Raw genomic sequence first — 26298 nt, forward strand, 5'->3', positions numbered from 1 at the left:
TCCACTCTTCCCTCACCTTCACATGGTCCATCTCTGACTCTTCCCTTCCCTTCCTCGACTTCTCCGTCTCCATCTCTGGGGATCGGTTATCGACCAATATTCACTACAAGCCCACTGACTCCCACAGCTACCTGGACTACACTTCCTCCCACCCCGCCTCCTGTAAGGACTCTATTCCATTCTCCCAGTTTCTCCGTCTCCGCCGTATCTGCTCCGACGACGCCACCTTCCACACCAGTGCTTCAGACATGTCTTCCTTTTTCCGCAAATGAGGATTCCCTTCTACCGTGGTTGACACTGCCCTCGACCATGTCAGTTCTATCTCCCGCACTTCTGCCCTCACCCCTGCCCCTCCCTCCCGGAACCACGATAGGGTTCCCCTTGTCCTCACCTTTCACCCCACCAGCCTCCACATTCAACGGATCATCCTCCGGCATTTCCGCTACCTCCAAAGTGATCCCACCACCAAACGTATCTTCCCCTCCCCTCCCCTTTCAGCATTCCGTAGGGACCGCTCCCTCCGAGACACCCTAGTCCACTCCTCTATCACCCCAAACAGCCCTTCCCCTTCGCCTGGCACCTTCCCGTGCAAGCGGAGGAGATGTAACACCTGCCCCTATACCTCCCCCCTTCCCACTGTCCAGGGCCCCAAACACCCTTTCCAGGTGAAACAGCGATTTACTTGTACTTCTCGCAATCTAGTACAGGTAGACTATCCTTTATCCGAAAACCTCGGGACCAGCCGTGTTTCGGTTTTCGGAAAATTTCGGATTTCGGAGGGGGGGGTCGGCGGGGGTCGTGGTCCGCGGGGGGTCGTGCGCATGACTTACGCTGACCCTCTGCTCAGCGTAAGTCGTGCGCCACTCTGGTCATGTCGTGCGCACGACTCACGCTGACCGAAAAAACCTTCGGTTTTTAGAGGGTTTCGGTTTTCGGAAGTTCGGATAAAGGGTAGTCTACCTGTATACTGTATTCGCTGCTCACGATGCGGTCTCCTCTACATTGGGGAGACCAAACGCAGATTGGGTGACCGCTTTGCGGAACACCTCCGTTCAGTCCGTAAGGGTGCCCCGAGCTTCCAGTCGCCTGTCATTTTAATTCACCGCTCCATTCCCACTTGGACCTCACCGTCCTTGGCCTCTTGTATTGTTCCACGGAAGCTCAACGTAAACTCGAGGAACAGCACCTCATCTTCCGATTAGGCACTCTGCAGCCTTCCGGACTCAATATCGAGTTCAACAATTTCAGATCATAACCTTGGCCCCTATTACATTTTTTCTGGTATTTTTCCACTCCTTTTCCCCCCCACCCCCTTTCCTTTTGTTTCTCTCTCACACCTGGCAGCTATCTCTTGCCCTGCCAGTACACTTCTCACCTAATCTCAGCCTATTACCATCTCGTCTAGCTTCGTATACCTTTTATTGTCTCTTTGACTTTTGTTTCTTTCACTTTTGTCCGATCGCAGCCCTGCCTTCGATCTATTGAAAAATTTCAAGCAGTTTAGCGGATTCTTGTACAAAGTTTTTCTTTAATTTAGATTTACATGAAAATTGAAACAACTCGTGTTGAAAGCGAATAGTGTCTGCACTCACCAAGTAACTTCAGTTGTGAAGTATGTAGGTCTGTAAATATTTTTCGTATGCCAGTCAGACCCACTTTAAATTCTTTGGCTTTAAGAGTATTTTAATTTTTAATATTAAAGTCATAAGTATAAATGGGACAGAATTGGGCAGAGAGCTGAAGATGCTGGGTTATGTGCTGGAAGCAGACCTGGTGTCTGCAGTTAACCTGCACTTTCTTATCCCCTTTACCATGGGATATGTGTGTCTTTGTTCATCATGCAAACTGTTTTTACTGAGGTGGGCGCAATAACTTGGTGCCCATTTTTCAAAAAGTATGAAGGACTTGGGGCTCTGAAAAGACTATGGGTAAGCATCATGTGATGTGACGTACTGAACTGTACATACCAGGAAGGTCTCAGTTTTGATCCCTGGTCGGCACTGTTATTGCTTTCCATTGCGATAAATATAATTGGTCTCTGCATTCCTGGTAAGAGATCTGAGCTTGGTTGCACTGCTCTGCACCGCTGAATCGCTTGCCAGTTGCTATTGTCTAAGCTTTTAAATGAAAAAAGCAGCTCTTGTTTGTGGAACTGTATTACAGTGACAATCGCTGCCTTCAGCAGGGAGAGAGAAAGAGAATCAAATGTAGGAATTTTCTCTCAGGTTGAAGATTTTTCTTTATTTAAAAATAAACAAAAACAAAACTGGGTTTTCGTTTTGAGGAACATATGATAATGCTCCTTTTGTATAAAGTTTTAGTTGCTTTTAGGTGTTGGAGCTCGGTTAAAGTAGCCCATACTGCCATTGGAGGTAATAGATCTAAAGGTATTTATATGTCAAAGGAATGCAGTTGATGGCCAGAACCAGGGTATCCCTTTGTAGGCTGCACTCCACAGCATAAGCACCCTCGTTTAGAGAGCCAATGTATATACATTTGGGTTAAGAGACCAGTTTCAGTAATGTAAATGCAGGAAGCTGGTCCCCAAGCTTGCAGTGTACATGGTAATGGATCTCTGCATTAAACAGCAGGTACCAATGTGGCTAGTTAAAAAGGCAAGTGTGCTGGATGGCGTTTGCTTTCTCCCAATGGTAATTGATAATGCAAACAAATGATCTGAGTAGAATGGTGAATTTATATATCTGCTATGCTGTGAGATTTGACTAGCAAGTTTCTGTTTCTTAAATTGAAGATTTTTTTCAAATCTGGAAGGATTTCTCTTGTTTCCAAAACATCATCTGTGTTCCTACAAAATAATGGAGAATGCAATTAACAATAGGACGAGTTTGGGGCTGCTATTCATTACTCTTGCACTTGCCCACAGACTTTCTATGGGATTTTGCATTGGAACTTACTGTAAATTAGAGACCCAAAATCGTGCAGCCCCCTCTACCGGGGATCTGGTACCTGTGTGAACAAGGCAAGCAACTGTGTATCTCCTTAACCAATTGGATTGAAGAATTGTTAATGAGCAGTGCAGAGTCTGAACCAGGATGTCAGTTAGAATATGAAAGTGAAATAGAGAGGGAACAAAAGATTGGATTAAGGGAGAGAAAAAGATTTTTTTTTTTGAATAATGGGTTCATTTTTTTAAGTCTCCAACAATAATTAAAATCTGAAGACTCCACACTTGTGTTAATTGTTAGACTAATGCTGAAGCCGAAAGCAAAAGACTCATGTCAGATTAAGGGAGTGGTATGTTTGGAGCCTGTTGGGCATGTTCAGTGGAACTTGTATTTATTTAGTGCCTTTTGACGTAATAAAACTCACTACACACTTGGTTTGAGTATAAAGCAAGGCTTTAATCAACTTGTTTCAGAACATGGAGGTCTAGTTGTACTTCACTAGTTCCTGTCTTACAAAATGTCCCTGAGCAAGCTGGGCCCACGCCCGAGTATTTATACTCCTTGGACGGCGCCACCAGCTGGATAGTTTCTTTATGATGATGAGATTTATAACACCTTTAACGTAGTAAAACATCCCAAGGCACTTCACAGGAGTATTAGAAGACAAAATTTGACACCGAGCCACGCAAGGAGAAATTAGGGCAGGTGACCAAAAGCTTGATCAAAGAGGTAGGTTTTAAGGAGCGTCTGAAAGGAGGAAAGAGAGGCGAAGCGGTTTAGGCAGGGAAATTCAGAGCTTGGCCTGGGCAACAGAAGGCACGGCCACCAGTGGTTGAGCAATTATAATTGGGGATGCTCAAGAGGGCAGAATTAGAGGAGCGTAGATATCTCGGCGGGGTGGGGGGGGGGCGGGGTTTGAGAACAAGGATGAACATTTTGACATTGAGACGTTGCTTAACTGAGAGCCAATGTAGGTCAGCAAGCACAGGGGCTATGGGTGAACAGGACTTGGTGCGAGTTAGGACAGGGGCAGCCAAGTTTTGGAACATTTCAAGTTTTCGTAGGGTAGAATGTGGGAGGCCAGCCAGGAGTGCGTTGGAATAGTCAAGTCTAGAGGTAACAAAGGCATGGATGAGGGTTTCAGCAGCGGATGAGCTGAGGCAAGGCCAGAGACATGCGACATTAGAGGTGGAAATAGGTGGTCGTAGTTATGCTGCGGATATGTGGTCGGAAGCTCATTTCAGGTTTAATATGACACCAAGTTTGCAAACAGTGTGGTTCAGCCTCGGACAGATGTTGGGGAGAGGGATGGAGGCAGTGGCTAGGGAACAGAGTTTGTAGTGAGGACTGAAAACAATGGCTTTGGTCGTCCCAATATTTAATTGAAGAAAATTTCTGTTCATCCAGAACTGCATGTCGGACAAGCAGTCTGACAATTTAGAGACCGTGGCGGGGTCGAGAGAAGTGGTGGTGAGGTAGAGCTGGGTGTCGTCAGCGTACATGTGGAAACTGACGCCGTGTTTTCTGATGTCGCCAAGGGGCAACATGTAGATGAGAAATAGGAGGGGGCCAAGGATAGATCCTTGGGGGACACCAGCTTGTTGAAGTATGAATTAGGGAGAAGTAGTCATGTTGTTGCTGTGCTTGGCTGCTATGTGAATGTTTAGCTCTTCCCTATGTTGATTTTTGAATGAGATCACTCATGCCCCCCCCCCCCCCCCCCCAAAGATAGATAAAATTGTACCATTTATCATGTATTGTTTCCCCCCTCTCTTCCTCCCGAAATGCATCACTTTACTTTTTTCTATGTTGAATTTCATCTGTCATGTGACCGTGCATTCCACCAGCCTGTCTATGTTCTCTTGAAGTCTATTACGATCTTCCTCAGTGTTTACTACACTTCCAAGTTTTGTCATCTGCAAATTTTGAAATTGTGCCCTGTACCTCCAAGTCATTGATGTATATCAAAAACAGCAGTGGTCCTAGTACTGAACCCTGGGGAACACCACTGTATACCTCCCTCCAGTCCAAAAAACAGCCATTCACCACAACTCCGTTTTCTATCCCTTAGCCAATTTTGTATGCATGCCGCTACTGCCCCTTTTATCCCATGGGCTTCAATTTTGCTAAAACGTACTTTATCAAACATCTTTTGAAAGTCCATATACACAACATCAACTGCACTGCCCTCATCCATCCTCTGTTACCTCATCAAAAAACTCAAGTTAGTCAAACACGATTTGCCCTTAACAAATCTGTGCTGGCTCTCCTTTATTAGTTCATGCTTGTCCAAGTAGTTGTTAATTTTACATAAAAACATAAGAAATAGGAGCAGGAGTAGGCCAATCGGCCCCTCGAGCCTGCTCCGCCATTTAATAAGATCATGGCTGATCTGATCCTAACCGCCAATCTACTATCACAGAACCATCTCCTGAATCTAACAGAATTAGACACACGAAATAGGAGCAGGATCAGGCTACACGGCCCCTGGGCCCGCTCCGCTACCCACAGGGCCATGACCGATCCGAACCTAGACTCATGTCCAAATTCCTACCCGCTCCCCGTAACCCTTAATTCCCTTTACTTCTAGGAAACTGTCTATTTCTGTTTTAAATTTATGTAATGATGTTGCTTCTACAGCTTTTTGGGGCAGCATATTCCATGGACCTACCACCCTCCTGAGTGAAGTAGTTCCTCCTCATCTCAGTTTTGAAAGAGCAGCCCCTTATTCTAAGACTATGCCCCCTAGTTCTAGTTTCACCCATCATCGGGAACATCCTCCCCGCATCCAGCCGATCCAACCCCTTCACAATCTTATATGTTTCAATAAGATCGCCTCTCATTCTTCTGAACTCCAATGAGTAGAGTCCCAATCTACTCAACCTCTCCTCATATGTCCATCCCCTCATCCCCGGGATTAACCGAGTGAACCTTCTTTGTACTACTCGAGAGCAAGTATGTCCTTTCTTAAGTATGGACACCAAAACTGTACGCAGTATTCCAGGTGCGGTCTCACCAATACCTTGTACAACTGAAGCAATACATCCCTATTTTTATATTCTATCCCCCTAGCAATGAAAGCCAACATTCCATTGGCCGCCTTAATCACTTGCTGCACCTGCATACTAACCTTTTGAGTTTCGTGCACCAGGACCCCCAGATCCATTTGTACTTCAGTACTTTCCAGTTTCTTGCCATTAAGATAATAGCTTGCTCTACAATTTTTCCTGCCAAAGTGCATAACCTCACACTTTCCAGTATTGTATTCCATCTGCCAAATCTCTGCCCACTTACTTAGCCTGTCTATGTCCCCTTGCAGGTTTTTTATGTCCTCCTCACTCACTACTTTCCCTCCCATCTTAGTATCATCTGCAAACTTTGATATGTTACACTCGGTCCCCTCCTCCAAATCGTTAATATAGATTGTAAAGAGTTGGGGACCCAGCACCAACCCCTGCGGAACACCACTGGTTACTGATTGCCATTCTGAGAATGAACCATTTATCCCAACTCTCTGCCTTCTGTTAGATAGCCAATCCTCTATCCATGCCAGAATATTACCCCCAATCCCATGATTTTTTATCTTAAGCAATAATCTTTTGTGTGGCACCTTGTCAAATGCCTTTTGGAAGTCTAAATACACTATGTCCACTGGTTCCCCTTTATCGACCCTATATGTTACTTCCTCAAAGAACTCCAGCAAATTTGTCAAACATGACTTCCCCTTCATAAAACCATGCTGACTTTGTCCTATTAAATGATGATTATCCAAATGTCCTGTTACTGTCTCCTTAATAATGGACTCCAAAATTTTACCTACCACAGATGTTAGGCTAACCGGTCTATAGTTTCTAGCCTTCTGTCTACTGCCCTTTTTAAATAAGGGTGTTACATTAGCAGTTTTCCAGTCTGCCGGGACCTTGCCGAGTCCAGGGAGTTTTGGAAAATTATTACCAATGCATCCACAATCCCTACCGCCACTTCCCTCAAGACCCTAGGATGTAAGCCATCAGGTCCAGGTGATTTATCCGCCTTGAGTCCCATTATTTTACCGAGTACCACTTCCTTAGTGATTTTGATTGTGTTTAGCTCCTTCCCCCCCCCCCCCCCCCCCTTTTAGCCCCCTGTTTGTCCAGTGTTGGGATATTCTTAGTGTCTTCTACTGTAAAGACTGATGTAAAATATTCATTCAGTGTTTTTGCCAGCTCCATATTTCCCACCATTAATTTCCCGGTCTCATCCTCTAAGGGACCAACATTTACTTTAGCCACCCTTTTTCTTTTTATATAACTATAAAAACTCTTACTATCTGTTTTTATATTTTTTGCTAATTTACTTTCATAATCTATCTTCCCTTAATCAATCTTTTTGTTATTTTTTGCTGTCTTTTAAAGTTTTCCCAATCCTTTATCCTCCCACTAGATTTGGCTACCTTATATGCCCTTGTTTTTAGTCGAATACTATCCTTAATTTCTTTACTTAGCCACGGATGGCTGTCTTTTCTTACACCCTTTTCTTCTCAGTGGAATATATATTTTTTGGAAGTTGTAAAATAACTCCTTAAATGTACACCACTGATCATGTATCATCTTACCCTTTAATCTATTTTCCCAATCCACTCTACTCAATTCCGCTCTCATACCTTCATAGTCTCCTTTATTCAAGCTTAGCACGCTTGTTTGAGATCCAACCTTCTCACCCTCTAATTGAATATGGAATTCAACCATGTTATGGTCACTCATTCCAAGGGGATCCTTTACTAGGACATTTTTAATTAATCCTGTCTCATTACACAGGACCAGATCTAAGGTTGCTTGCCCCCTGGTTGGTTCAGTTACATACTGCTCAAGAAACCCATCCCTAATACACTCAATGAACTCATCCCCAAGGCAGCCCTGCCCAATTTGATTTGTCCAATTAATATGATAGTTAAAATCCCCCATAATTATAGATGTTCCCTTATTACAAGCCTCAACTATTTCCTGATTGATACTCCGTCCAACAGAGTTGCAACTGTTCGGAGGCCTATAGACTACGCCCACTAGTGTTTTTTTCCCCTTATTATTCCTTACCTCCACCCAAACTGTTTCATTATCCTGATCTTTTGACCCAATATCATTTCTCTGTATTAGTGATTCCTTCCTTTATTAACATAGCCACCCCACCTCCCCTTCCTTCCTGCCTGTCCTTCCTGATCGTTAAATAACCTGGTATGTTTAATTCCCAGGCAATGTCACCCTGCAGCCATGTTTCTGTAATGGCCACAAGATCATACCCATATGTAGTTATTTGTGCCATTAACTCGTCTATTTTGTTACGAATGCTACGTGCATTCAGAGAGAACTTTCAAATATGTTTTGTGACACTTAGTTCCTGCTTTTGCCCTTTTTTATTACTTTACCTTTTACTCCATACCTTCTGCCCCTTCCTGACACGCTCTGGTTTTTAATTTCCCCACTGCTACCTAAGTCTATGACCTTCTCTGTTGTCATTTTTATTATTTGCTCTCTAGGAACCCCCCCCCCCCCCCCCCCCACTAGTTAGTTTAAAGCCCTCTCTACAGCCCTAGTTATATGATCCGCCAGGACTCTAGTCCCAGCACTGGCCAAGTGAAGTCCGTCCCAACGGAACAGCTCCCTCCTGCCCCAGTACTGGTGCCAGTGTCCCAGGAAGCAAAACCCATTTCTCCCACACCAGTCTTTGAGCCACGCATTTAACTCTCTAATTTTATTTGTCCTAGCCAAATTCGCTCGTGGCTCAAGTAATAATCCAGAGATTATTACCCTTGAGGTTCTGTTTTTTAATTAGACCCCTAGCTGCTCATACTCCTTTAACAGAAGCGGCTTCCTAGTCCTATCTACGTTGTTTGTACCAACATGGACCACGACAACTGGATCCACCCCCTCCCACTGCAAGTTTCTTTCCAGCCCAGAGGAGATGTCCTTAACCCTGGCACCGGGTAGGTAACACAGCCTTCGGGACTCTCGCTCTCGGCTGCAGAGAACTCTATTTATCCCCCTAATAATACTATCCCCTACCACTACAACATTTCTAGTTACTCCCCCCTCTTGAATGGCCCCCCGTTCCACGGTGCTGTGGCCAGGTTGCTCATCCTCCCTGCAGTCCCTGCTCCCGTCCCCACAGGGAGTAAGAACCTCGAACCTGCTGGACAAGAGCAAGGGCTACGGCTCCTCCAGCTCTACCTCCTGGATCCCCGTACCTGCCTCACTGGTAGTCACACCGTCCTGTCCCTGACCATGGGCTACATCTGAATTAATTAACTTCATAGGTGTGATCACCTCCTGATACAGAGTCCAGGTACTTCTCCCCCTCCCTGATGTGTCGCAGTGTCTGAAGCTCAGATTCCAGCTCATCAACAAGGAGCTGGAGTTCCTGTAGCAGCAGACACTTGTCACAGACGTAATCACCGTGAGCCTCAATGGGGTTCACCGGCTCCCACATCTCGCAACAGTAACACATCACCTGCTCCATTCTATGTAATTAATTACATTTTTTATTGTTAGTTATGGACACCCTCTGCCCAATTATAGATGCTTGTATCCCCTTTAATTAATTGGATTTAATTTAAATCAATCCCTCTAATTACACCAGTTAAATGGTTTACCAACAGTCACTCTGCACCAGAAAGGCCTTATTAACTACAACCCACAGAGTTAAAGTTTGAAAAGAGCACCTAACACCCCACTTACCCTAACTCACAGCACTCTCTGCTGACTCGCACTCAGTGCTTGCTCGCACTAGCCTGGTCTTTTTATACTGTTTGTTTGTTTACAGCCAAATGAGTCACCCCTGCTGATTGGTTAGAAAACTGGTTTCCACTGCCTGCTGTGCCAATTTACTCCTACTGCAGTGTAACCTTGTTTTACTCTTCTTAAACCAACAGAATCCCAAATATTTAACTTTTCCCCTTTTACTTAAACTGCTTAAGTAATCTTATCAAGAATAATTTAAAGAGAAATAACAATTAAAGAACTTACACACTTACCCAAACTCACAGCACTCTCTGCTGACTCGCACTCCCGGATTATTGTTTCTAAAAGCTTCCCCACCACTGACGTTAAACTGACTGGCCTGTAATTGCCAGGTTTATCCTTCTCCACTTTTTTGAACAAGGGTGTAGCATTTGCAATCCTCCTGTCCTTTGGCACCACTCCTGCATCTAAGGAGGATTGGAAGATTGTGGCCAACACCTCTGAAATTTCTACCCTTGCCTCCCTCAGCAACCTAGGATGCATCCCATCCAGACCGGGTGACTTATCCACTTTAAGTACTGCCAGCCTTTCTAATACCTCCTCTTTATCTATTTTTATCTCCTCCAGTGTCCTTACAACCTCCTTTTTTACCGTAGCTTAGGCAAAGTCCTCTTCCTTGGTAAGCACCGATGCAACGTATTCATTTAGTACCTCAGCCATGCCCTCTGTCTCCACCAATAGATCTCCATTTTGGTCCCTAATTGGCCCCACTGCTCCTCTGACAACTCTCTTACTGTTAATGTCTATAGAAGAGCTTTGAATTCTCTTATGTTAGCTGCCAATCTACTCTCGTGCTGTCTCTGCCTCTCAGTTCATTTTTCACTTCTCCTCTATACTCTTTATATTCAGCCTGATTCTCCCTTGTATTATCAAGCTGACATCTGTCATACTTTTCTGCTTCATCCTACTCTTGAACTCCATCACAATATATATTAATGATCTAGACGAGGGAACTAGATGTAATATATCCAAGTTTGCAGACAACACAAAGCTGGGTGGGCGTGTGTGCTGTGAGGAGGATGCAGAGAAACTCCAATATGATTTGGACAGGTTGGGTGATTGGACAGATGTACGGCAGATGCAGTATAATGTGGATAAATGCGAGGTTATCCACTTTGGTGGCAAAAACAGGAAGGCAGATTATTATCTGAACGGCAATCGATTTGGAGAAGGGGAAGTGCAACGAGACCTGGGTGTCCTTGTGCACGAGTCACTGAAGGTAAGCATGCAGGTGCAGCAGGCGGTTAAGAGGGCAAATGGTATGTTAGCCTTCGTAGCGAGAGGGTTTGAGTACAGGAACAAGGATGTCTTGCTGCAGTTGTACAGGGCCTTGGTGAGACCACACCTTGAGTATTGTGTGCAGTTTTGGTCGCCTTATCTGAGGAAGGATGTTCTTGCCATGGAGGGAGTGCAGCGAAGATTCACCAGACTGATACCTGGGATGGCAGGAATGACGTATGAGGAGAGATTGGGTCGATTGGGCTTATACTCGCTGGAGTTTAGAAGAATGAGAGGGGATCTCATTGAAACTTATAAAATTCTAACAGGACTAGACAGACTAAATGCAGGAAGGATGTTCCCGATGGCCGGGGAGTCCAGAACCAGGGGTCACAGTCTAAGGATAAGGGCTAAGCCATTTAGGACTGAGATGAGGAGGAATTTCTTCACCCAGAGAGTGGTGAACCTGTGGAATTCTCTACCACAGAAGGCAGTTGAGGCCAATTCATTAAATATATTCAAGAAGGAGTTAGATATATTTCTTAAGGCTAAAGGGATCAAGGGATATGGGGAGAAGGCAGGGACAGGGTACTGAATTTGGATGATCAGCCATGATCTCATTGAATGGCCTACTCCTGCTCCTATCTTCTATGTATCATCCAAGCTATGTGGGAGAGTTCTAGTTTATGACAGTAGACCAGGACTAGGGGTAGAAATTGTTGGGGGGGGCAGGAGGGCAGGAGAGAGAGATGAGGAAATCTGTTGATTCAGTCTTTATAGTACATTTTCTTGATTTTGGCTATTTGCCATAATTCCTCATTCCTTTGAGTGAGGGTGCTCCTGCTACCACTTTTGGGTTGTAGTTAGGAGGAAGCTCAGGAGTTTACTGATCATGTCCAGATGGCGGGCAATGGAGAGACCCAGGTAGGTCTTTGAATGTGAGCTTATCAGTTTCTTTAATAATTGCCTTTTTGCCAGTAAGGCTGCATGTTGTGGCAGATCCTGATGTGCAAATCTGTGTTGTCTCCACTGTAGCCTCCCCAGTATTTAAAAAAAAATAAAAAATAAATCAATCAAAATAAAATAACTTTCAGATGTTCAGTGCTGTACACTTGGATGCATAGCTATTGGTGCATAATCCCCAGTATCGACATGGAGTTGTAGATTTACCCCAAAATTTGTGAAAATATGTTGTTATTACAACTTAATGGCTTGGCAGGTGTAGGGACAACAGGCGCAGTGTGTTTCTAATTTAGGGAAATGCCTTTTTATCTCCATGATTTAATTTTATATTTAACTTAATGGGCCCATTTTCCTAAAGGAACTTCAGGCATAAACCATGACTTTGTAAAGAAAACAAAGATTTATTGGCCCAGAAATTCGTGTCGGGGGCTTCCCGCGGGTGCAAGCCCCCGACCTACACTTACCTAGCGCGCCGGCAGTTGAGGCCTGGGCCTGCATGCATTTCCTCTCTGTGGCCCGGTTCAGCTCCCAGCGCGCTGTGCTTGCGTGATCTAGCGACGTAGTTAGTGCGATGCGTCCGCTGGGATCACGTGAGCCATGGGCAACCAATCGGAGGAGGGAAAAGTCCATTCATGAGTTTGACAGAAAGAACTGTCAAACTAATGAAAACTCCAGGCGCCCAAAACAGTACTTAACCTTAAAATAAATTTGAAAAAAATCACACTATTTAAATAAACTATAAATAACATTAAATAACTATTTTAAACAATAATTTAAATTTTTGAAAAAAATAATTTTATAAAAAAACGGGGCTAAAAATACACTTACCTTACTTTAAAGTATTTAAAAATAATAAACCTGTGGAAAAAATGTTCTAATTTTAATTAATTGACCACTTACCTTTTAAAAATAAGTCCTTACGTCTGGTTTTTAGATGTGTAAAAAGTAGAGGCCTTCATGCACGGAAAAACCTGTATATATATTTAAAAAAAAGGAAGTTCAACGCGCACGTTCAGAGGATCGGAAATGCCGGTTTCCTGTGCATGCGTAGTGCATGCAAGAAACCGGCACTTCCATCGGGTCCATGCGTGAGTACTCCGTGCTTACTCACGTGTTGGGACCCGAATTTCTGGGCCATTATATACTAGAAAATCGACATTAGAATTAGACAACATATTCGGTTCATGCACGATTTTAGAATTGCTTTAACAATTAAAAAAAAACTTATTGGCTCAAATGTACTGTATACCCTTTTGGAAAACAAAAGTCTATCTTGAACTAACTCCTTAACAAAAAGTTTATATACTCCTGGTTTGGCTCAGTCTTGTTGAGGCCTTCTCAATATTTTGATGGACATGGTTTTCTCTTGTAGTCAGGTCAGTTGTTCCAGAACCAATCTGTAAGCCTGTATTCAGGTGGAAAGTGGTGATGTAGCAGAGCAGTGAAGAAGCAAAGCCTTCCTTTACATGGTTGGGTTTTTAGTCCTTTTTAATTTTGAATCACACCTAGGGTGGTTACTTGCCAACAATAGACTTATTCAAGTAAACCCCAGGATTGATTGACACACTATTTGTTTTCTTTGTGTCTTTATGTAGCCAAGTTTAAGTGTACATTCAGCCTATCTGGAGCCAGGTATGCAAGTTGCTATGGTGATCTGTTCTATTATGGTCTTTAATGAGGTGTAACGTAATATTTTTTATTTCAGGCTGTATGGAGCAGATTTAATTATTTTTCATATGATTTTACTACACAGATTTATAAGTCATGACATAGGCCTGGAAGATCCAGATTCAATCCTTAGTTGGCACTTTATTAGTTTGTCTCATGCAGGGCAGTGACAGGGTATTGCTGTCGGCCTTTGTGCCTCTGGATTGGTGAGGGGGACATCTGGCAAGATTGCTGATTGATATCCTACAGCATTTGTTGGAAGTGTGCGTGGATGCTGGATGAGAAGATTAGGCTCAGCTATAACTTCACCTTCCTCCTACCCCAGCAGTTGAGCAGTCTACTAACACTTGCTGTCATAAGTAATGGCCATTTGTTTGACGTACTGTAGGGCGACTGATAAACCCAGAATCTTGCACAGTAAGGAGTCCATGCCTTTGAAAGGGATGGGAGGTAATCCTTGGGTGGGAAGGCAGACGTTTGGCTATTTTCTGAAAAGATAACTAGGGAAAATAGTTACATGACGTGTAAAACCTCTCAAAACTCTGTTCAGAGTTTCTTCAAACATGGTATGATTTGCAAAGTTCACAGGACAGGCTGTGATCCTCTTCCAATTCAGGTTATTTGTGAGGCTGGATCGCTTATAATGTATAGTAATGTGCTTTTCTTTCTCTTTTGCAGCATGGACGACATCCAATCAGGTATATTCATTTTCATTCACGTGTTTGAAATGGAGAGTATCAGAGCAAAATGTACTTGCTGTGTTTCCCTGATTTGGATAGAACCAAGGTGGAGTCTCATTTTTGAGTTGGGGGAGGCAGCAATGACCACAAATTAATAAATTGGCAAAACTCAAATAGCTTTAACTGTCCAGTGGAAACTGCATAAAAGCAGTAAAAGATGGTTTTTTTTGTTGCATTTAGTGCTGTGCTAGTCCCACCAATCTTGACCTGTGAGTCTTTACCAGCTGGCAGTGACACCATAAGAACCTTGCCAGATTTGCTGTGGCCAGGAAGACTTGATTTTAAAACAATTGGTCTCATCAGCCTTGGTGAATCTGATCAGTTTACTTTGTTGCTACTGACTGCATGAAACCTGTGTTGAGCTGATGGGGCAAAGCATGGCATAAAAGCAGCTTGAGACTGGGTTGGGGAGCTTCATTACCATATGAAAATTACATGTATGTCGGGGCAACCTAATTGCCACATATTGGGTTCCTTATGTTCTAAGATCTATACTTAAAATATCCAACTTGAATGTCAAACTTGTGTTGCTCTATCTGATCTTTTGGGCTGAATCTTGGCAGAGCTGCTTTGATTAGTAATTCAGTCCTTCACGTCCACTGGAATAGGTTCTGTGGCGAGGATGCTGACTCCAGTTCATTTGTAAATGCAGGCTTTTAATGTAAATTGCATGCACTTGAAGAAAGCTTGACTCTCTGCTAGAACCAATATTCTAAAGTAACTTCTAGTTATTGGCTTCCCCACCATCTGAAGCAAATCTATTGATGACGTTCACACCGTCTCTTACGAATCTTACTACTATTTTTCTTCTGTCCCTTCTCAACCCAGCTTTCTGATATTAACATTCATCCTTTTTTTTGGCCATTTTTCTGGCCAATTACAACCATCTCATTTCAGACACAACCCTCGTTCTCTTGCCTTGATCTTTTTAAACTTCTTACAATAGAGCTCTCTTGTGTTTGTAGCTCCACATTCTGAATATTTGCTTTTTCTGTCTGGTTAACGATAGCTATTTGCTCATCATCTGTTTAACTTCTTACTTTCTTACGTGAGCTTTTAAGAGTTAAAAGTTGTGTCTGTTTAGGAAAGTCTTACTATACCATCTGGAAAGGACAACTTATGAACAAGGGGAGGTTTCTGTGCTTTGGCTCTTTACGGTCAGCTACCCAGCCATTTCTGCCATTCAAACTGTAAGTAACATTGCTTTATGCATTATAGTTCTTTGTTCAATTGGGAAATTTATGAAGAAGTGACTGTAGATTGGTGAAGCTTAATCCTGGTCTAAAGTGGAGCAGTTGCTACTTTTTTTTTAAGTTGTACTGTTTTGAAAGGGTTTCCTGGAAAGAGAACCGACAAAGCCGTGAAGTGCAAAACTTCTGTAATGGCTAAAGACTGAAGAATTTGCCACGGCCCCAGTTCTAAGTAGGATTTTGGCACCTTTAGTAATGTATAGCTGTGAAGTGTTAATTTTAATAATTTTACAAAGCCTGTCAAAAATAGTACTTGGACTGGTGGTTTGAGAACATCCTGTAGCGCACAAATTGTATAATTTTGATTTCTCACTATGACTACAGTTATGCAACAATTTATTAAGTCTGTTCAAAATGGGTCATTAAATCAGTTAGACAATTGGAGACTTTTGCTGTAATATCATAAAATAACTGCCATTTTACTATTTGGTGCACAGAGCTGGGAAAATCTAAGTGGGGAAAAACCACAAAGCATATTGCAGGAAATTGTAGTAATTTGCAGTAATAGTTAAATGAAACAGAATGGTAACCACTGAATAATGGGTTGCTTCTGCAATGAATCATAGAATGATACTGCACAGAAGGAGGCCAGTCAGCCCATCGTGCCTGTGCCAGCCCTTTGGTAGAGCTATCCAATTAGTCCCACTTCCCTGCTCTTTTCCCATGGCCCTATAATTTTTTTCCCTTCCAAGTATTTATCCAATTCTCTTACTGTTACTAATGATTCTGCTTCCACCACCCTTTCAGGCAGTGCATTCCAGATCACAACAGCTCAGTGAAGAAAATGTTTCCTCATGTCGCCTCTGATTCTTTTGCCAATTACCTTAAATCTGTGTCCTCTGGTTACTGACCCTTCTGCCACTGGGAACAGTTTTTCCTTATTATCAAATCTCCTCTTAACCTTCTTTGCTCTTGAGAAGCTAGCTGGGATTGTTCCCCTTAAGTCTCTCCACGTAACTGAAGCCCCTCATCCCTGGTACCATTCTAATAAATTGCTTCTACACCCTCTACAAAGCCTTAACATCCTTCCTAAAGTGTGGTGCCCAGATATGAACACCAGCTGAGGTCTAACCAGTTTATAAAGGTTTAGCATAACTTCATGCTTTTGTACTCTATTAATAAAGCCAAGGATCCCATATGGTTTTTTAACAGCTTTCTCAACTTGTCCTGCCACCTTCAAAGATTTGTGTACATACACCCCCAGGTCTCTGTTCCTGCACCCCTGTGGTTCTCAAACTTTTTTGGTTGAAGGACCCCCTTTTGAATTGGATGATTAATTGTGGAACCCCCTATCTAAATTAATGAGTGGGGAAGTGGGACTAGTTGGGTAGCTCTACCAAAGAGCTGGCACAGGTGCGATGGGCCGAATGGCCTCCTTCTGTGCTGTATCGTTCTATGATGATGGAAGTACTTGCCATGCCTTCTTGGATGAAGCTCGGTATTCACGCCGCAGATGCCACCTCCGATCCCGCGCAATGCGTCGCACCAAGAAACCCCGACCCTTAAATTACGTGGTCTCAACACTCGGTGAGAAAATCGCTTCAATGAGTTTGTTACTAACCACGAGACACATCAGGATCAAATGGGGTATTTGGAGTGTATGCATATTTCACTATAGTTGAATTTATAGATCTTGCTTTTTATCAAGTATATCTTTTTTTAGGCCTGAAAAACTTGATATTGAAACGGTTATGAGTGTTGATTGCTTAAAAAACAAAATACCAATGAGCGTATTCCGGAAAACAACTTTCTCTGGGACAAGAGAAGGTGAGTGCTTAGTTTGCAACTAAACATTTGTTAACCTTTTAGTTAGAATTCCCTCTCTCGCCTTTTGTGGACTGCATATCACTTAAGTAAATCACTTGAGCTGATGTGGCAACTCAGCTGTGATTCTAGATAGCTGGCTCCTCCAAATGTGCTGTCTGCTGCTGTGTAATTAGAGTGGAGAGGGAGGCGATAGCTAACCAATGTCTGGTTCTTGCTTTTCCCCTTCAAAATTGGAACGTTTCCACACGCTGTCATTTGTGACCAGAGTGAAAATTTAAAACTTCCTTTTCTTCCTTCACCCTTCCTCCTCCTCCTCGCCTCTTTCTTCCCTTCCCCACTCGCAGTAACCTCCAATAGAGGTCGTTCAAATAGCCTGCTGTCCTTGGAGAGAGTTGACTTGTGACACTAGTTGTAAGAAAATCTACATTTATTAAAATATCAAGCTAATAAGTTCTGCTAAATGATGTTTAGAGCTAGTTTAACTTTTTTCCCCCAGCATTGAAGAATGGATTGTATTATAGCTTGTACGAGCTTGTGGAACAAGGAAAAACAGGAAGCAATTTGGAGTCTCTGCTTCATAAACTGGAAGAGGAGAAACTAGTGAGTTAAACGTTAATTGCACTGAGGTTTGGTGCATGTATGATTTATTGAAAAGAATTCAGCATTTAAATAAAATGCAATTATCGCTTGTGTATATGTTCGCGTCTTGCCTAGAGAATGGCTGCGATGACTGAAGTTCATCTCATTTTTGTTAGATTTTGCAGCCCAGGCATGCCTGCTTTTCAGTTTATAACTGAGATTAAAGCTTAAAAAAATGTCATGCATGTATGCTGTCGCTCTCGCTTGTGTACTTGAGCGCCTGCCACCCCTGGCGCTGTCACTTTCTCATGCCCGCCATCATGCGCTGTTTCCCTTGGGCCTGCCCCCAAATCATTCATATATTTGTAGTGTTTTAAAGTCTTAATCTCTTTATGCATAGGTTCTTATCAAATCATTGGGTGATCGGGGATTTCTGCTTTTATTTTCTCCATTAGAGATGGCAGATAATGGTAAGTGTGATTGTTCAGATTTATCTTAAATATTGTTGTCTTAGTCGAGTTTATGAAATTTTCAAATTGGAGTACAGCTACACAGTGTTGATCCATAATTCTCATTCTGAATGTACTTTTATGTTTAAATCAGAATCTCAAAGCTCGAAGCCCAAGTTTCTTCAAGCACTATTTTTGTTTCCAGAATCTAGACTGACTGGTGTTGGTAAGTTAAATCAGTATGAAGTAGCAGCCAAATAAGTCCAGAAGCAATTTATACTGTTAATATATAGTAAATTTTAAGTTCTCTTAAATATGCAAGAGTTAGTTGTAATCTGAAATCGTTGTGACATTTAAGTAATGTTGTAATCAGCACCTACTTTACCTGTCTTTGCATTTTGCTCTCTCCACCATCTTATTATCAATAAAAGCAAAGCTTGTGTGGCACAGTATAGCTGGATGGGCTGAACGCAGCAGCAGTAATTGCCTGTCCTGTCTTAGGTGTTGTTAATACTAGAAAATGTTTCCCTATAATTAGATTTTAGACCACCTTTGCGCTCATTTGTTTAATTGGATCATTCCCATGTTGCACTGTAAATTGACACAAACACCTCAAAACCTTAAATCTTTTTACTAACGAGTTTTTAAGCAGGTTCTGAGGTGCAATTTTTTTTAATATGGAATAAAATTTGACAACTTCATTGCAAAACTTGCTCTCAAAAGCAATATAAACTTGAAGAAATTGTCCACAAATTTACTTTCTTCCCAGTCCTACATTTTAAAGGCTGTAATTCTCTGCTTAGTCTGTTATATAAATGTGTCTAATAAGTTGGTGGCTGTTTGTGTTCTTTTTTAGAAGAGATTAAGAGAAATGCAGAATCGGTGTCAACTGTACACACTGACCCAGAGGTGATGCCCCAGCTAACCAAGCTTGTACCTGCACTGCACTTTGCTCTGGATAAAATTCGGAAAGAGCTGCCTTGTAGCTTAAAGAATACAAGCATAGATGCTGCATTTGAAAATAATGTAATTGGTTACCTGAAGAATTCCCTGGGAAAAGAGGCTTGTACTGAAAATGGAAAGCCTGCTCAATTTATCATTCCCACTTATGAGGAGAAAAGGTTCTCTTCAACCAGGCAGAAGAGAATAAACTTAACAAGAATCTTGCGCTCTTACTTTTTCTACCCTTTTCGCTATCAATTTGAAGTTTCTAAAGCTACAGAGATGTTAAACCAATATCCAAATCCTGATCCTGAGATACTGAGCCCTCCTGCTGCATGTGCTGGAGAGGAGCAGGAACTTGAGAATCCGGTGCCAGAGATCACTCCTCCAGAACCCATGGATCCTCAAACGAATAGCATCATAGTTGACAGTAACTTCATGCTGCCTTCTGATAATATGGCTGATTATGATCCTGATAAAATCCAAGAGCTTATTGACTTGATTTACAGCAGGAAAAGGCATGGCCCAGGGGAAGCTTGTGCAATGAATATTGAAGGACTTGCACATTGTATATCTGAGAAAAATAACCTTGGATTGAAGAGGAAGTTAGAATGTGTTTCTGAGAGGAGCCACAAGCACATGAAGACCACTCAAGGTAATAGAAACAGCACAGCATTTAATATAAATAGCATTTAATATTAAACCTCATACAATATTGAGTTAAATGGGTAGTGTGGTGGGTTATCAACTGACTTTTCACTTTTGGGCAATTAGTTTGAATGTAGCCCAGACTAATGGGATGAAAATCCTCTGACTAAGGATTCTATGTGAAATGTATTTGGTGAATTTCAAAGCCAGTTACTCATGGGTATGAGGACAAAAGAAAAGAGCCCACAGCTAGCTGTGACTTGGTATTCTGACTGCATAAGGGCCATATACATACAAAAGGAAAAATACTGCAGATGCTGGAAATCTGAAATATAAACAAAGTGCGGGAAATACTCACAGGTCAGGCAACATCTGTGGAGAAAGAAACCGAGTTAACGTTTCAGGTCTGTGACCCTTCGTCTGAACTATAACATTAACTGTTTTTCTCCACAGATGCTGCTTGACCTATTGAGTATTTCCATATACATAAATTTGGGGTGGGGAGGGAAAGAAGAGTTGGAAACTTTCACACTGGTATAATGGGTGCTTTTCAGAGATTGGAATTAAAATATATTATTTGGGGAGAGTAGAGGGAGCCCTGTATCTGGTCTGTTATATTAGACCTGGGAGCACTTGATGTTCACACTGGGTCTCTACAATTTACAAAAGTGATCCATTTGTCACCTTGAGTACAAACCAAAAAAAACCAGGAGTGTAAAAATGTTACTGTAATGAATTTGTAATTTAACCAAACTGTACATTTTGTTTGGTTTGAATCCTGTTCTTTAAATACATGTTTTTAATGAAGGCGTCTTGACATCCAAGTAACTACTTTTATTAAGAAAAATCAAATTATTACTAATGTATATTTGGTTTTGTTTCTGGCTTCCTGTTGGGTGTGGTTTTGTTTAACCAGTGAATGATGATCTGACTTGAAAACAATACTGAGCCTGCCAATGTCAGTGAGTCAAATTAGCTTTGATGGAGGGCCATTAAGTTCCTGAGCGTAGCATCTATTGCCCTACCTGGGAAAGCTTACCAGTACAATGCCAGCATTTTTCTGTGGTGTTGGAAATCGGAGATTATTTTTTTTTCTCCTGCGGAATTCTTGGTGTTTCTTCTTTTCACCACATGAGTTGTTCCATCATTCACAGAGTGTGATTAAGTTAGTGGACTGTGAAAAGTGAAACAATCTAAGATTTACCAGGCTCTGTGCTTTTTTTAAAAAAAAGTGATCTCTTTGCAGGGTCATTGGCAGAGGATGAATTAAGGTTATCTGATACAGGCCCTCCAGTAATGAATGGGCTTGGCTTCAGTGATACTGACTTAAGACAGCGTGATCCAGCGTTGGCTCCAGATACTCAAAAACTGGTTGGCTTGTTGCTCGAAGTACTTAAATCCTCCACTTGTCAGAACTCTGGCTCAGAAGTTCAGCTAAACCAGGAAATAAGGATGTCGGTTTGCCCCGGTGGTGGTGATCTACGACGAAACGATGTGGATTACTCCTGGGACCAAAGTAATGTCATGATTAATGAGGAAACACAACTGAATCAGCAAAGCATTGATGACCACACCCCACACAATGAAGCACCAAAACAGGAACACTCCCAGGAAGAGTTTATACCTGGCCGTGAGCGAGAAAGTCCTAGATTATGTGAAAGTGGCTCTGGCTTAGCGTATGTTGATGACATTCATTTCAAAATAAAAACAAATGACCAGCCTTCTGGAGAACATTCGTTGCAGTACAATTTGAGGGCAGAGTACCCAGAGGTAAGGCTTGCTATTGTGTTTTTTTTTTAGTTGCCCACTGCTTGGATATGTATAAAGTAGGGAACTGCTGAATAACCAGTTTGTTTTATAAGAAAGGAAACTCTAATTTGCAATGGGTTGTTCCGAATGGGCTTATTTAGTGTATTGGTGCTAATTGGCTGTAGGGGGAGGTAAGAAGAGAGGAGCAAATGCACTTGCATCATTTTATATTTGAATGATTTAATTCTTCAAATTACTGCCATCACTACCACCACTGATAGACCAGGAACCAGCATGTACATAGTTCCAGTATCCTACAGTTCAACAAGCTCGCTCTAGACATGACCACAGGTGCCATCTTCCATGAAACATTTGGGGAGCAGGATTGAGGTGTGTGCTGTACATGTTGTCCAGTCCTGACACTGGGTAACATCTGTTCCACAGTCCTAACATTCGCACAAATTTTCATATCCACAAATTTGCAAATCATTCCCCCAACATCATCTAGGTCATTAATGAATAGATAGTAAACGGCAAGGGCCTGATCCCTGTAGCACAGCTAACTGGTCTCCAAGCAGGTCCACGGCCATTGATAACTTTCTGCCTACAGGCGCGCAGCCAGTGAATCCACTCGAGCAGCTTCCCACTAATTCCACAAGAGTCTATCTTGTGGAGTAACTTATTCCGAGGTAGCTTTATATGTTTTCTGATAATTCAGGTAGACAATGAGGCTACCCTCATCCACCAACCTAGTGACTTCTTCAAAAAATTCACTCAAATGAATACGGCAGGCCCATCTTTTCCAGCAGCAGTGTTGGGTATCCCTAATGACTTTTTCTCAGTCAAGGTGATCAGATAGAGAATCTCATGATCCCTTCGAGCATCATTCCTGTAATTGAAGTCAAACTAATAAGCCTATAGTTCCCTGGTATTGCCTTGTCTCCCTTCCAGTCTGAGAGAACAGTCTCTGACTCTAGTGAGCTGTTAAAGATGTGGACAGGGGGTTCATGAAGGACCCTCTCTGGATGTCATTTGGGCCGACAGCCTGATCTTAATAGAAACATAGAAGATAGGAGCAGGAGTAGGCCATTCGGCCCCTCGAGCCTGCTCTGCCATTCAATGAGATCATGGCTGATCATCCAAATTCAGTACCCTGTCCCTGCCTTCTCCCCATATCCCTTTAGCCTATTTTAGATCTGTTTGAAAGTTTCTGATTCTATCGAAGGTGGTATCTTCATCTATGATATTCACAATTGTATTAGCTGTACAACTGCCTAATAGGTGAGCATGGTCTTTGAGTAACATCTGATGCAAAGTAATCATTTAACACCTTGCCTTTCCCTGGAAGTCCATTCAGTCCTGTCCCTGAGACTCATTCAGTGGTGCTGTACAATTTTAACAGACCTCTGATTTCTAACGTAGCTTAAAAAAAAGCTTTTACCATTGCTACTGCAGTTGTCTACTATCCTCTTCTCCAGTGACTTTTAGCTGCTCTAACAGCAGTTTTTCCTTTTAATTGTGCACAATGCATATCTTTTTTCCCCCCCTGAGCATTACATACTTTTAATCTATGAAATATTTTCTTTAAGTCTAATTTGCCTTTGTATATGACCAGTCAGCCACCTTGGGTTTGTCGGGACATGCACACATTAGTAGAATATTGTATATAAGTAATGGTGAATAATTAGTCTGACCTATACCAACAAATTGAGAATAGGTGATGGGACCTTTTCATGGCCATAACTATTTAAGGCTTTATTCTGGATTATTTCTTCAAACCTTCTGAAGAAAGAGGAACTGCTAAATTGCTGGAGTGGAATATTGAGCCCATCTGGAAAAGAACCAGCTCTCTCATAGCACAATAAAGAAATATATTAATGTGATGTTGAAATTTATTCAAATTGCTGTATTTGTTCTTGCACTCATCTCTCTGTTGCTAAGGAGCAGAGCATGGGAAGTATAGGCAGTGCTGAAGGTTGTAGTCCATGTACAAATGCCTCCCTTGATCAGCTGTACAGCAAGAAGATGACCACCTCTGACTGTGCCAATGATAGTGAAATTAACTGGAAACTTATTCCCATAACCGGTAAGACTTTGTCTATTAATATTTGAGAAGCCGACTGAATAGTGATTTGTCTTCATAGCTTGATACTTGAAGGTATTAAATGTTTTAAGTGGGGGTGGGGGGAAAGAGAGAATCAGGATTTTTTTTTTTTCTAATTGAATGCCATTCAGATTTTTTTCCCTCTCTCCCAGCTTTCCAAACTTCTTGATTTATACTGTGAATTTTCTCACTTTATAACAATTCTTCTTTTTTCCCTTCCTGAAGGCAGTAACTTCGAGACTGGTACATTTGTAAGAATGACTGTAATCTGCCTCCTGGTGATTAAAATTAATGTTCCAGTGTCTTCTGCTGGAATTCATTGCTTTGAGTTAGTTTAAAGGAGTAGTATTATGAAGATAATGTGCTTCACCTCTGACTTTTTAACTGGTCTATCAATAGCTACACTCTGCCATCATGTTTACCATTCGGGCTTTCTTTAAAATTTGCTGGGGTTGTATTGCAGCGACGGTTTTGAGTAAGTGGGAAAGTTCTTGGGTGCTGCAGGAACTAACTGAGAACTCCCGAATGAAACATTGACACCCTTCAAAGTAGATATTCTGTCCCCTATTCCAGCATAAATTCATTGGAATATTGATTTTAAAATCATGGTCTGCACAATTGGTGTTCTGATTTGAATAGCAGAATGATTAACATCAAACCGTACAAGTTACTAGAACACCTGGTGTGTCTGGCTTATAGAACGTACGATAATAGTTGTCTTCGTTTGTAGATATGAAATCACGGATTGAACAACTGTTCTATTTACCACCAGAGGATTCATGTCCTGATGATCCACGAGTCATAAATCGACAGGTGAACATTAATCATTATCAGTCGCCTTTGGATTCTGACACTGGAGTAGGCAGCATTTTAAAGGAATATACGAAGGATTTCCAGCACTATTTTGCAGCTTATGAGACCAATGGCCATTTGTTTGATTTGAAAGGTGATTCAGCTTCAGCAATTGAAAATACTGTTCTATTGGAGTACAGCAAATTCTCCAACAAAATGAAGCAATTGCTTAAGAAGAAGAAAGTCCGATATGGTCCTGACAACAAAAGGCCAATATTTTCTGCTGCACGAAAGGTTCCGGCACTTTCCAGGTATTCAAATGCCCGGTCACACCAAGTCCCTGTCCAAACTTACATAAATCAGTTACGCAAGAGGATGAATTGTGTAATTGCTGATGCATGCTCCGGCTGGTCTCGTACAAATTTGCATCTTTATTCATCATCTCCAGAACAAGCTCAGGGGATGCAAAGTAAGATTGCAATGTGCAGTAGAGTCGTACAAGAGCCACTCCCATCCACGAGGTCTCCGTTAAATACCTCGGTGTGCACAACAGAAGAATCCAACCACTATAACAACTCTGTGTATGAAGAACTGATTCCCTGTGAAAAGACTCTGGGGCCTGAAAAGGGTCCAAAAAGTGGTGCTTCCCTTTCTGAGAGTGTAGTGCATTCACAACAAGCCTTTGGACAAACTAGTTTTACCTTTGGCTCAGTTAATGATTCAAATTACACGGCTACAGTAGGGGAGGACAAAAGCTTGTCGCCGGAACAAACCCTGAGCTTGGGGAACCAGCAGGAGATGGTGCGTCCATTGCAAGAACCCAGTGGAATTGTAGGGCTTCCTGGAGCACAACCATGTCTAACCAACTTAATTCAGCAGTTAAACCCTGAAGTCTTTTGCAGCTTAGTTGAAATTATTAAGGATGTTCAGAAGAACACGGTGAAGTTTTACATTTATGAATTGGAGAAGACTTCTGTCTGTGCAGAAATAAAGGTACAGTGACATTCAAAATGACAAATTGGACTGAAATTAGTTCTCTTATGTTTTCAATAAAGCAGAAGGCTAACCAAATTTTGACCATCCTAAAAGAATTCTAGTGTTTCACAGGAAGAATTTTTGTCTCTTTCTATCATGGGTATACAGAGTTGTACAGAGCCTTGGTCTGACCCCATCTGGAATACTGTGTTTAGTTTTGAACATCACACCTCACTGCGGGCGAGGGGTACAGCGCAGATTCACCAGAATTATACCAGGGCTTTTCAAGGGTTACGTTCTGAGGACAGGTTGCATATACTTGGTTTGTATTCGCATGAGTTTAGATCATTGAAGGGTGATTTAATTGAGGTGTTTAAAATGAACGAATTTGATAGGGTAGATACAGAGAAGCTATTTCCTTTTGCAGGGGGATTCCGGGATAAAGAGAGACCATCTTAAAATTAGAGCTTGGCCATTCAGGAGTGAAATCAGGAAGTACTTTTTCCACACTGGAAATCTGTAATTTTCACCCCCAAAAGTCAGTTGAAAACTTCAAAACTGAGCTTGATATTTTGTTAGGTAAGGGTATTCCGGGTTATGGAACCAAGACGGGTAAATGGATAACAGATCGCCATGATCTAATTGAATGGCAGAATAGGCTTGAGGGGCTGAATGGCGTACACCTGTTCCTTGGGACGTCTTACTATGTTAAACGTGCTATATAACTGCAAGTTGTTCCTACTTCTAGTCCTAAATACTACAATTGTACAGCGGG

At 42.1% G+C, this 26298-nt stretch overlaps 1 protein-coding gene across 4 annotated transcripts in view; it reads left to right on the plus strand.

The window, feature by feature from the left end:
* The window catches only part of LOC147111090 (protein TASOR-like), a 71892-nt gene that overhangs the window by 25468 nt on the left and 20126 nt on the right, over positions 1 to 26298 (plus strand). For 2 of the 4 annotated variants that reach the window (XM_086001626.1, XM_086001623.1), the window contains exons 8-17: positions 14207 to 14226; positions 15353 to 15458; positions 17182 to 17285; positions 17782 to 17885; positions 18265 to 18334; positions 18468 to 18539; positions 19170 to 19910; positions 21150 to 21673; positions 23594 to 23738; positions 24487 to 25541. In XM_086001626.1, coding sequence (XP_085857752.1) covers positions 14207 to 14226; positions 15353 to 15458; positions 17182 to 17285; positions 17782 to 17885; positions 18265 to 18334; positions 18468 to 18539; positions 19170 to 19910; positions 21150 to 21673; positions 23594 to 23738; positions 24487 to 25541 — 2941 coding nt within the window. The remainder of the gene's footprint in view (positions 1 to 14206; positions 14227 to 15352; positions 15459 to 17181; positions 17286 to 17781; positions 17886 to 18264; positions 18335 to 18467; positions 18540 to 19169; positions 19911 to 21149; positions 21674 to 23593; positions 23739 to 24486; positions 25542 to 26298) is intronic. The other 2 variants (XM_086001624.1, XM_086001625.1) reach the window with 2 other exon arrangements.

The sequence above is a fragment of the Somniosus microcephalus genome, chromosome 11 (assembly GCF_052327205.1).
Source record: "Somniosus microcephalus isolate GS21.2 chromosome 11, FLI_Smic_1.0, whole genome shotgun sequence".
NCBI lineage: Eukaryota > Metazoa > Chordata > Chondrichthyes > Squaliformes > Somniosidae > Somniosus > Somniosus microcephalus.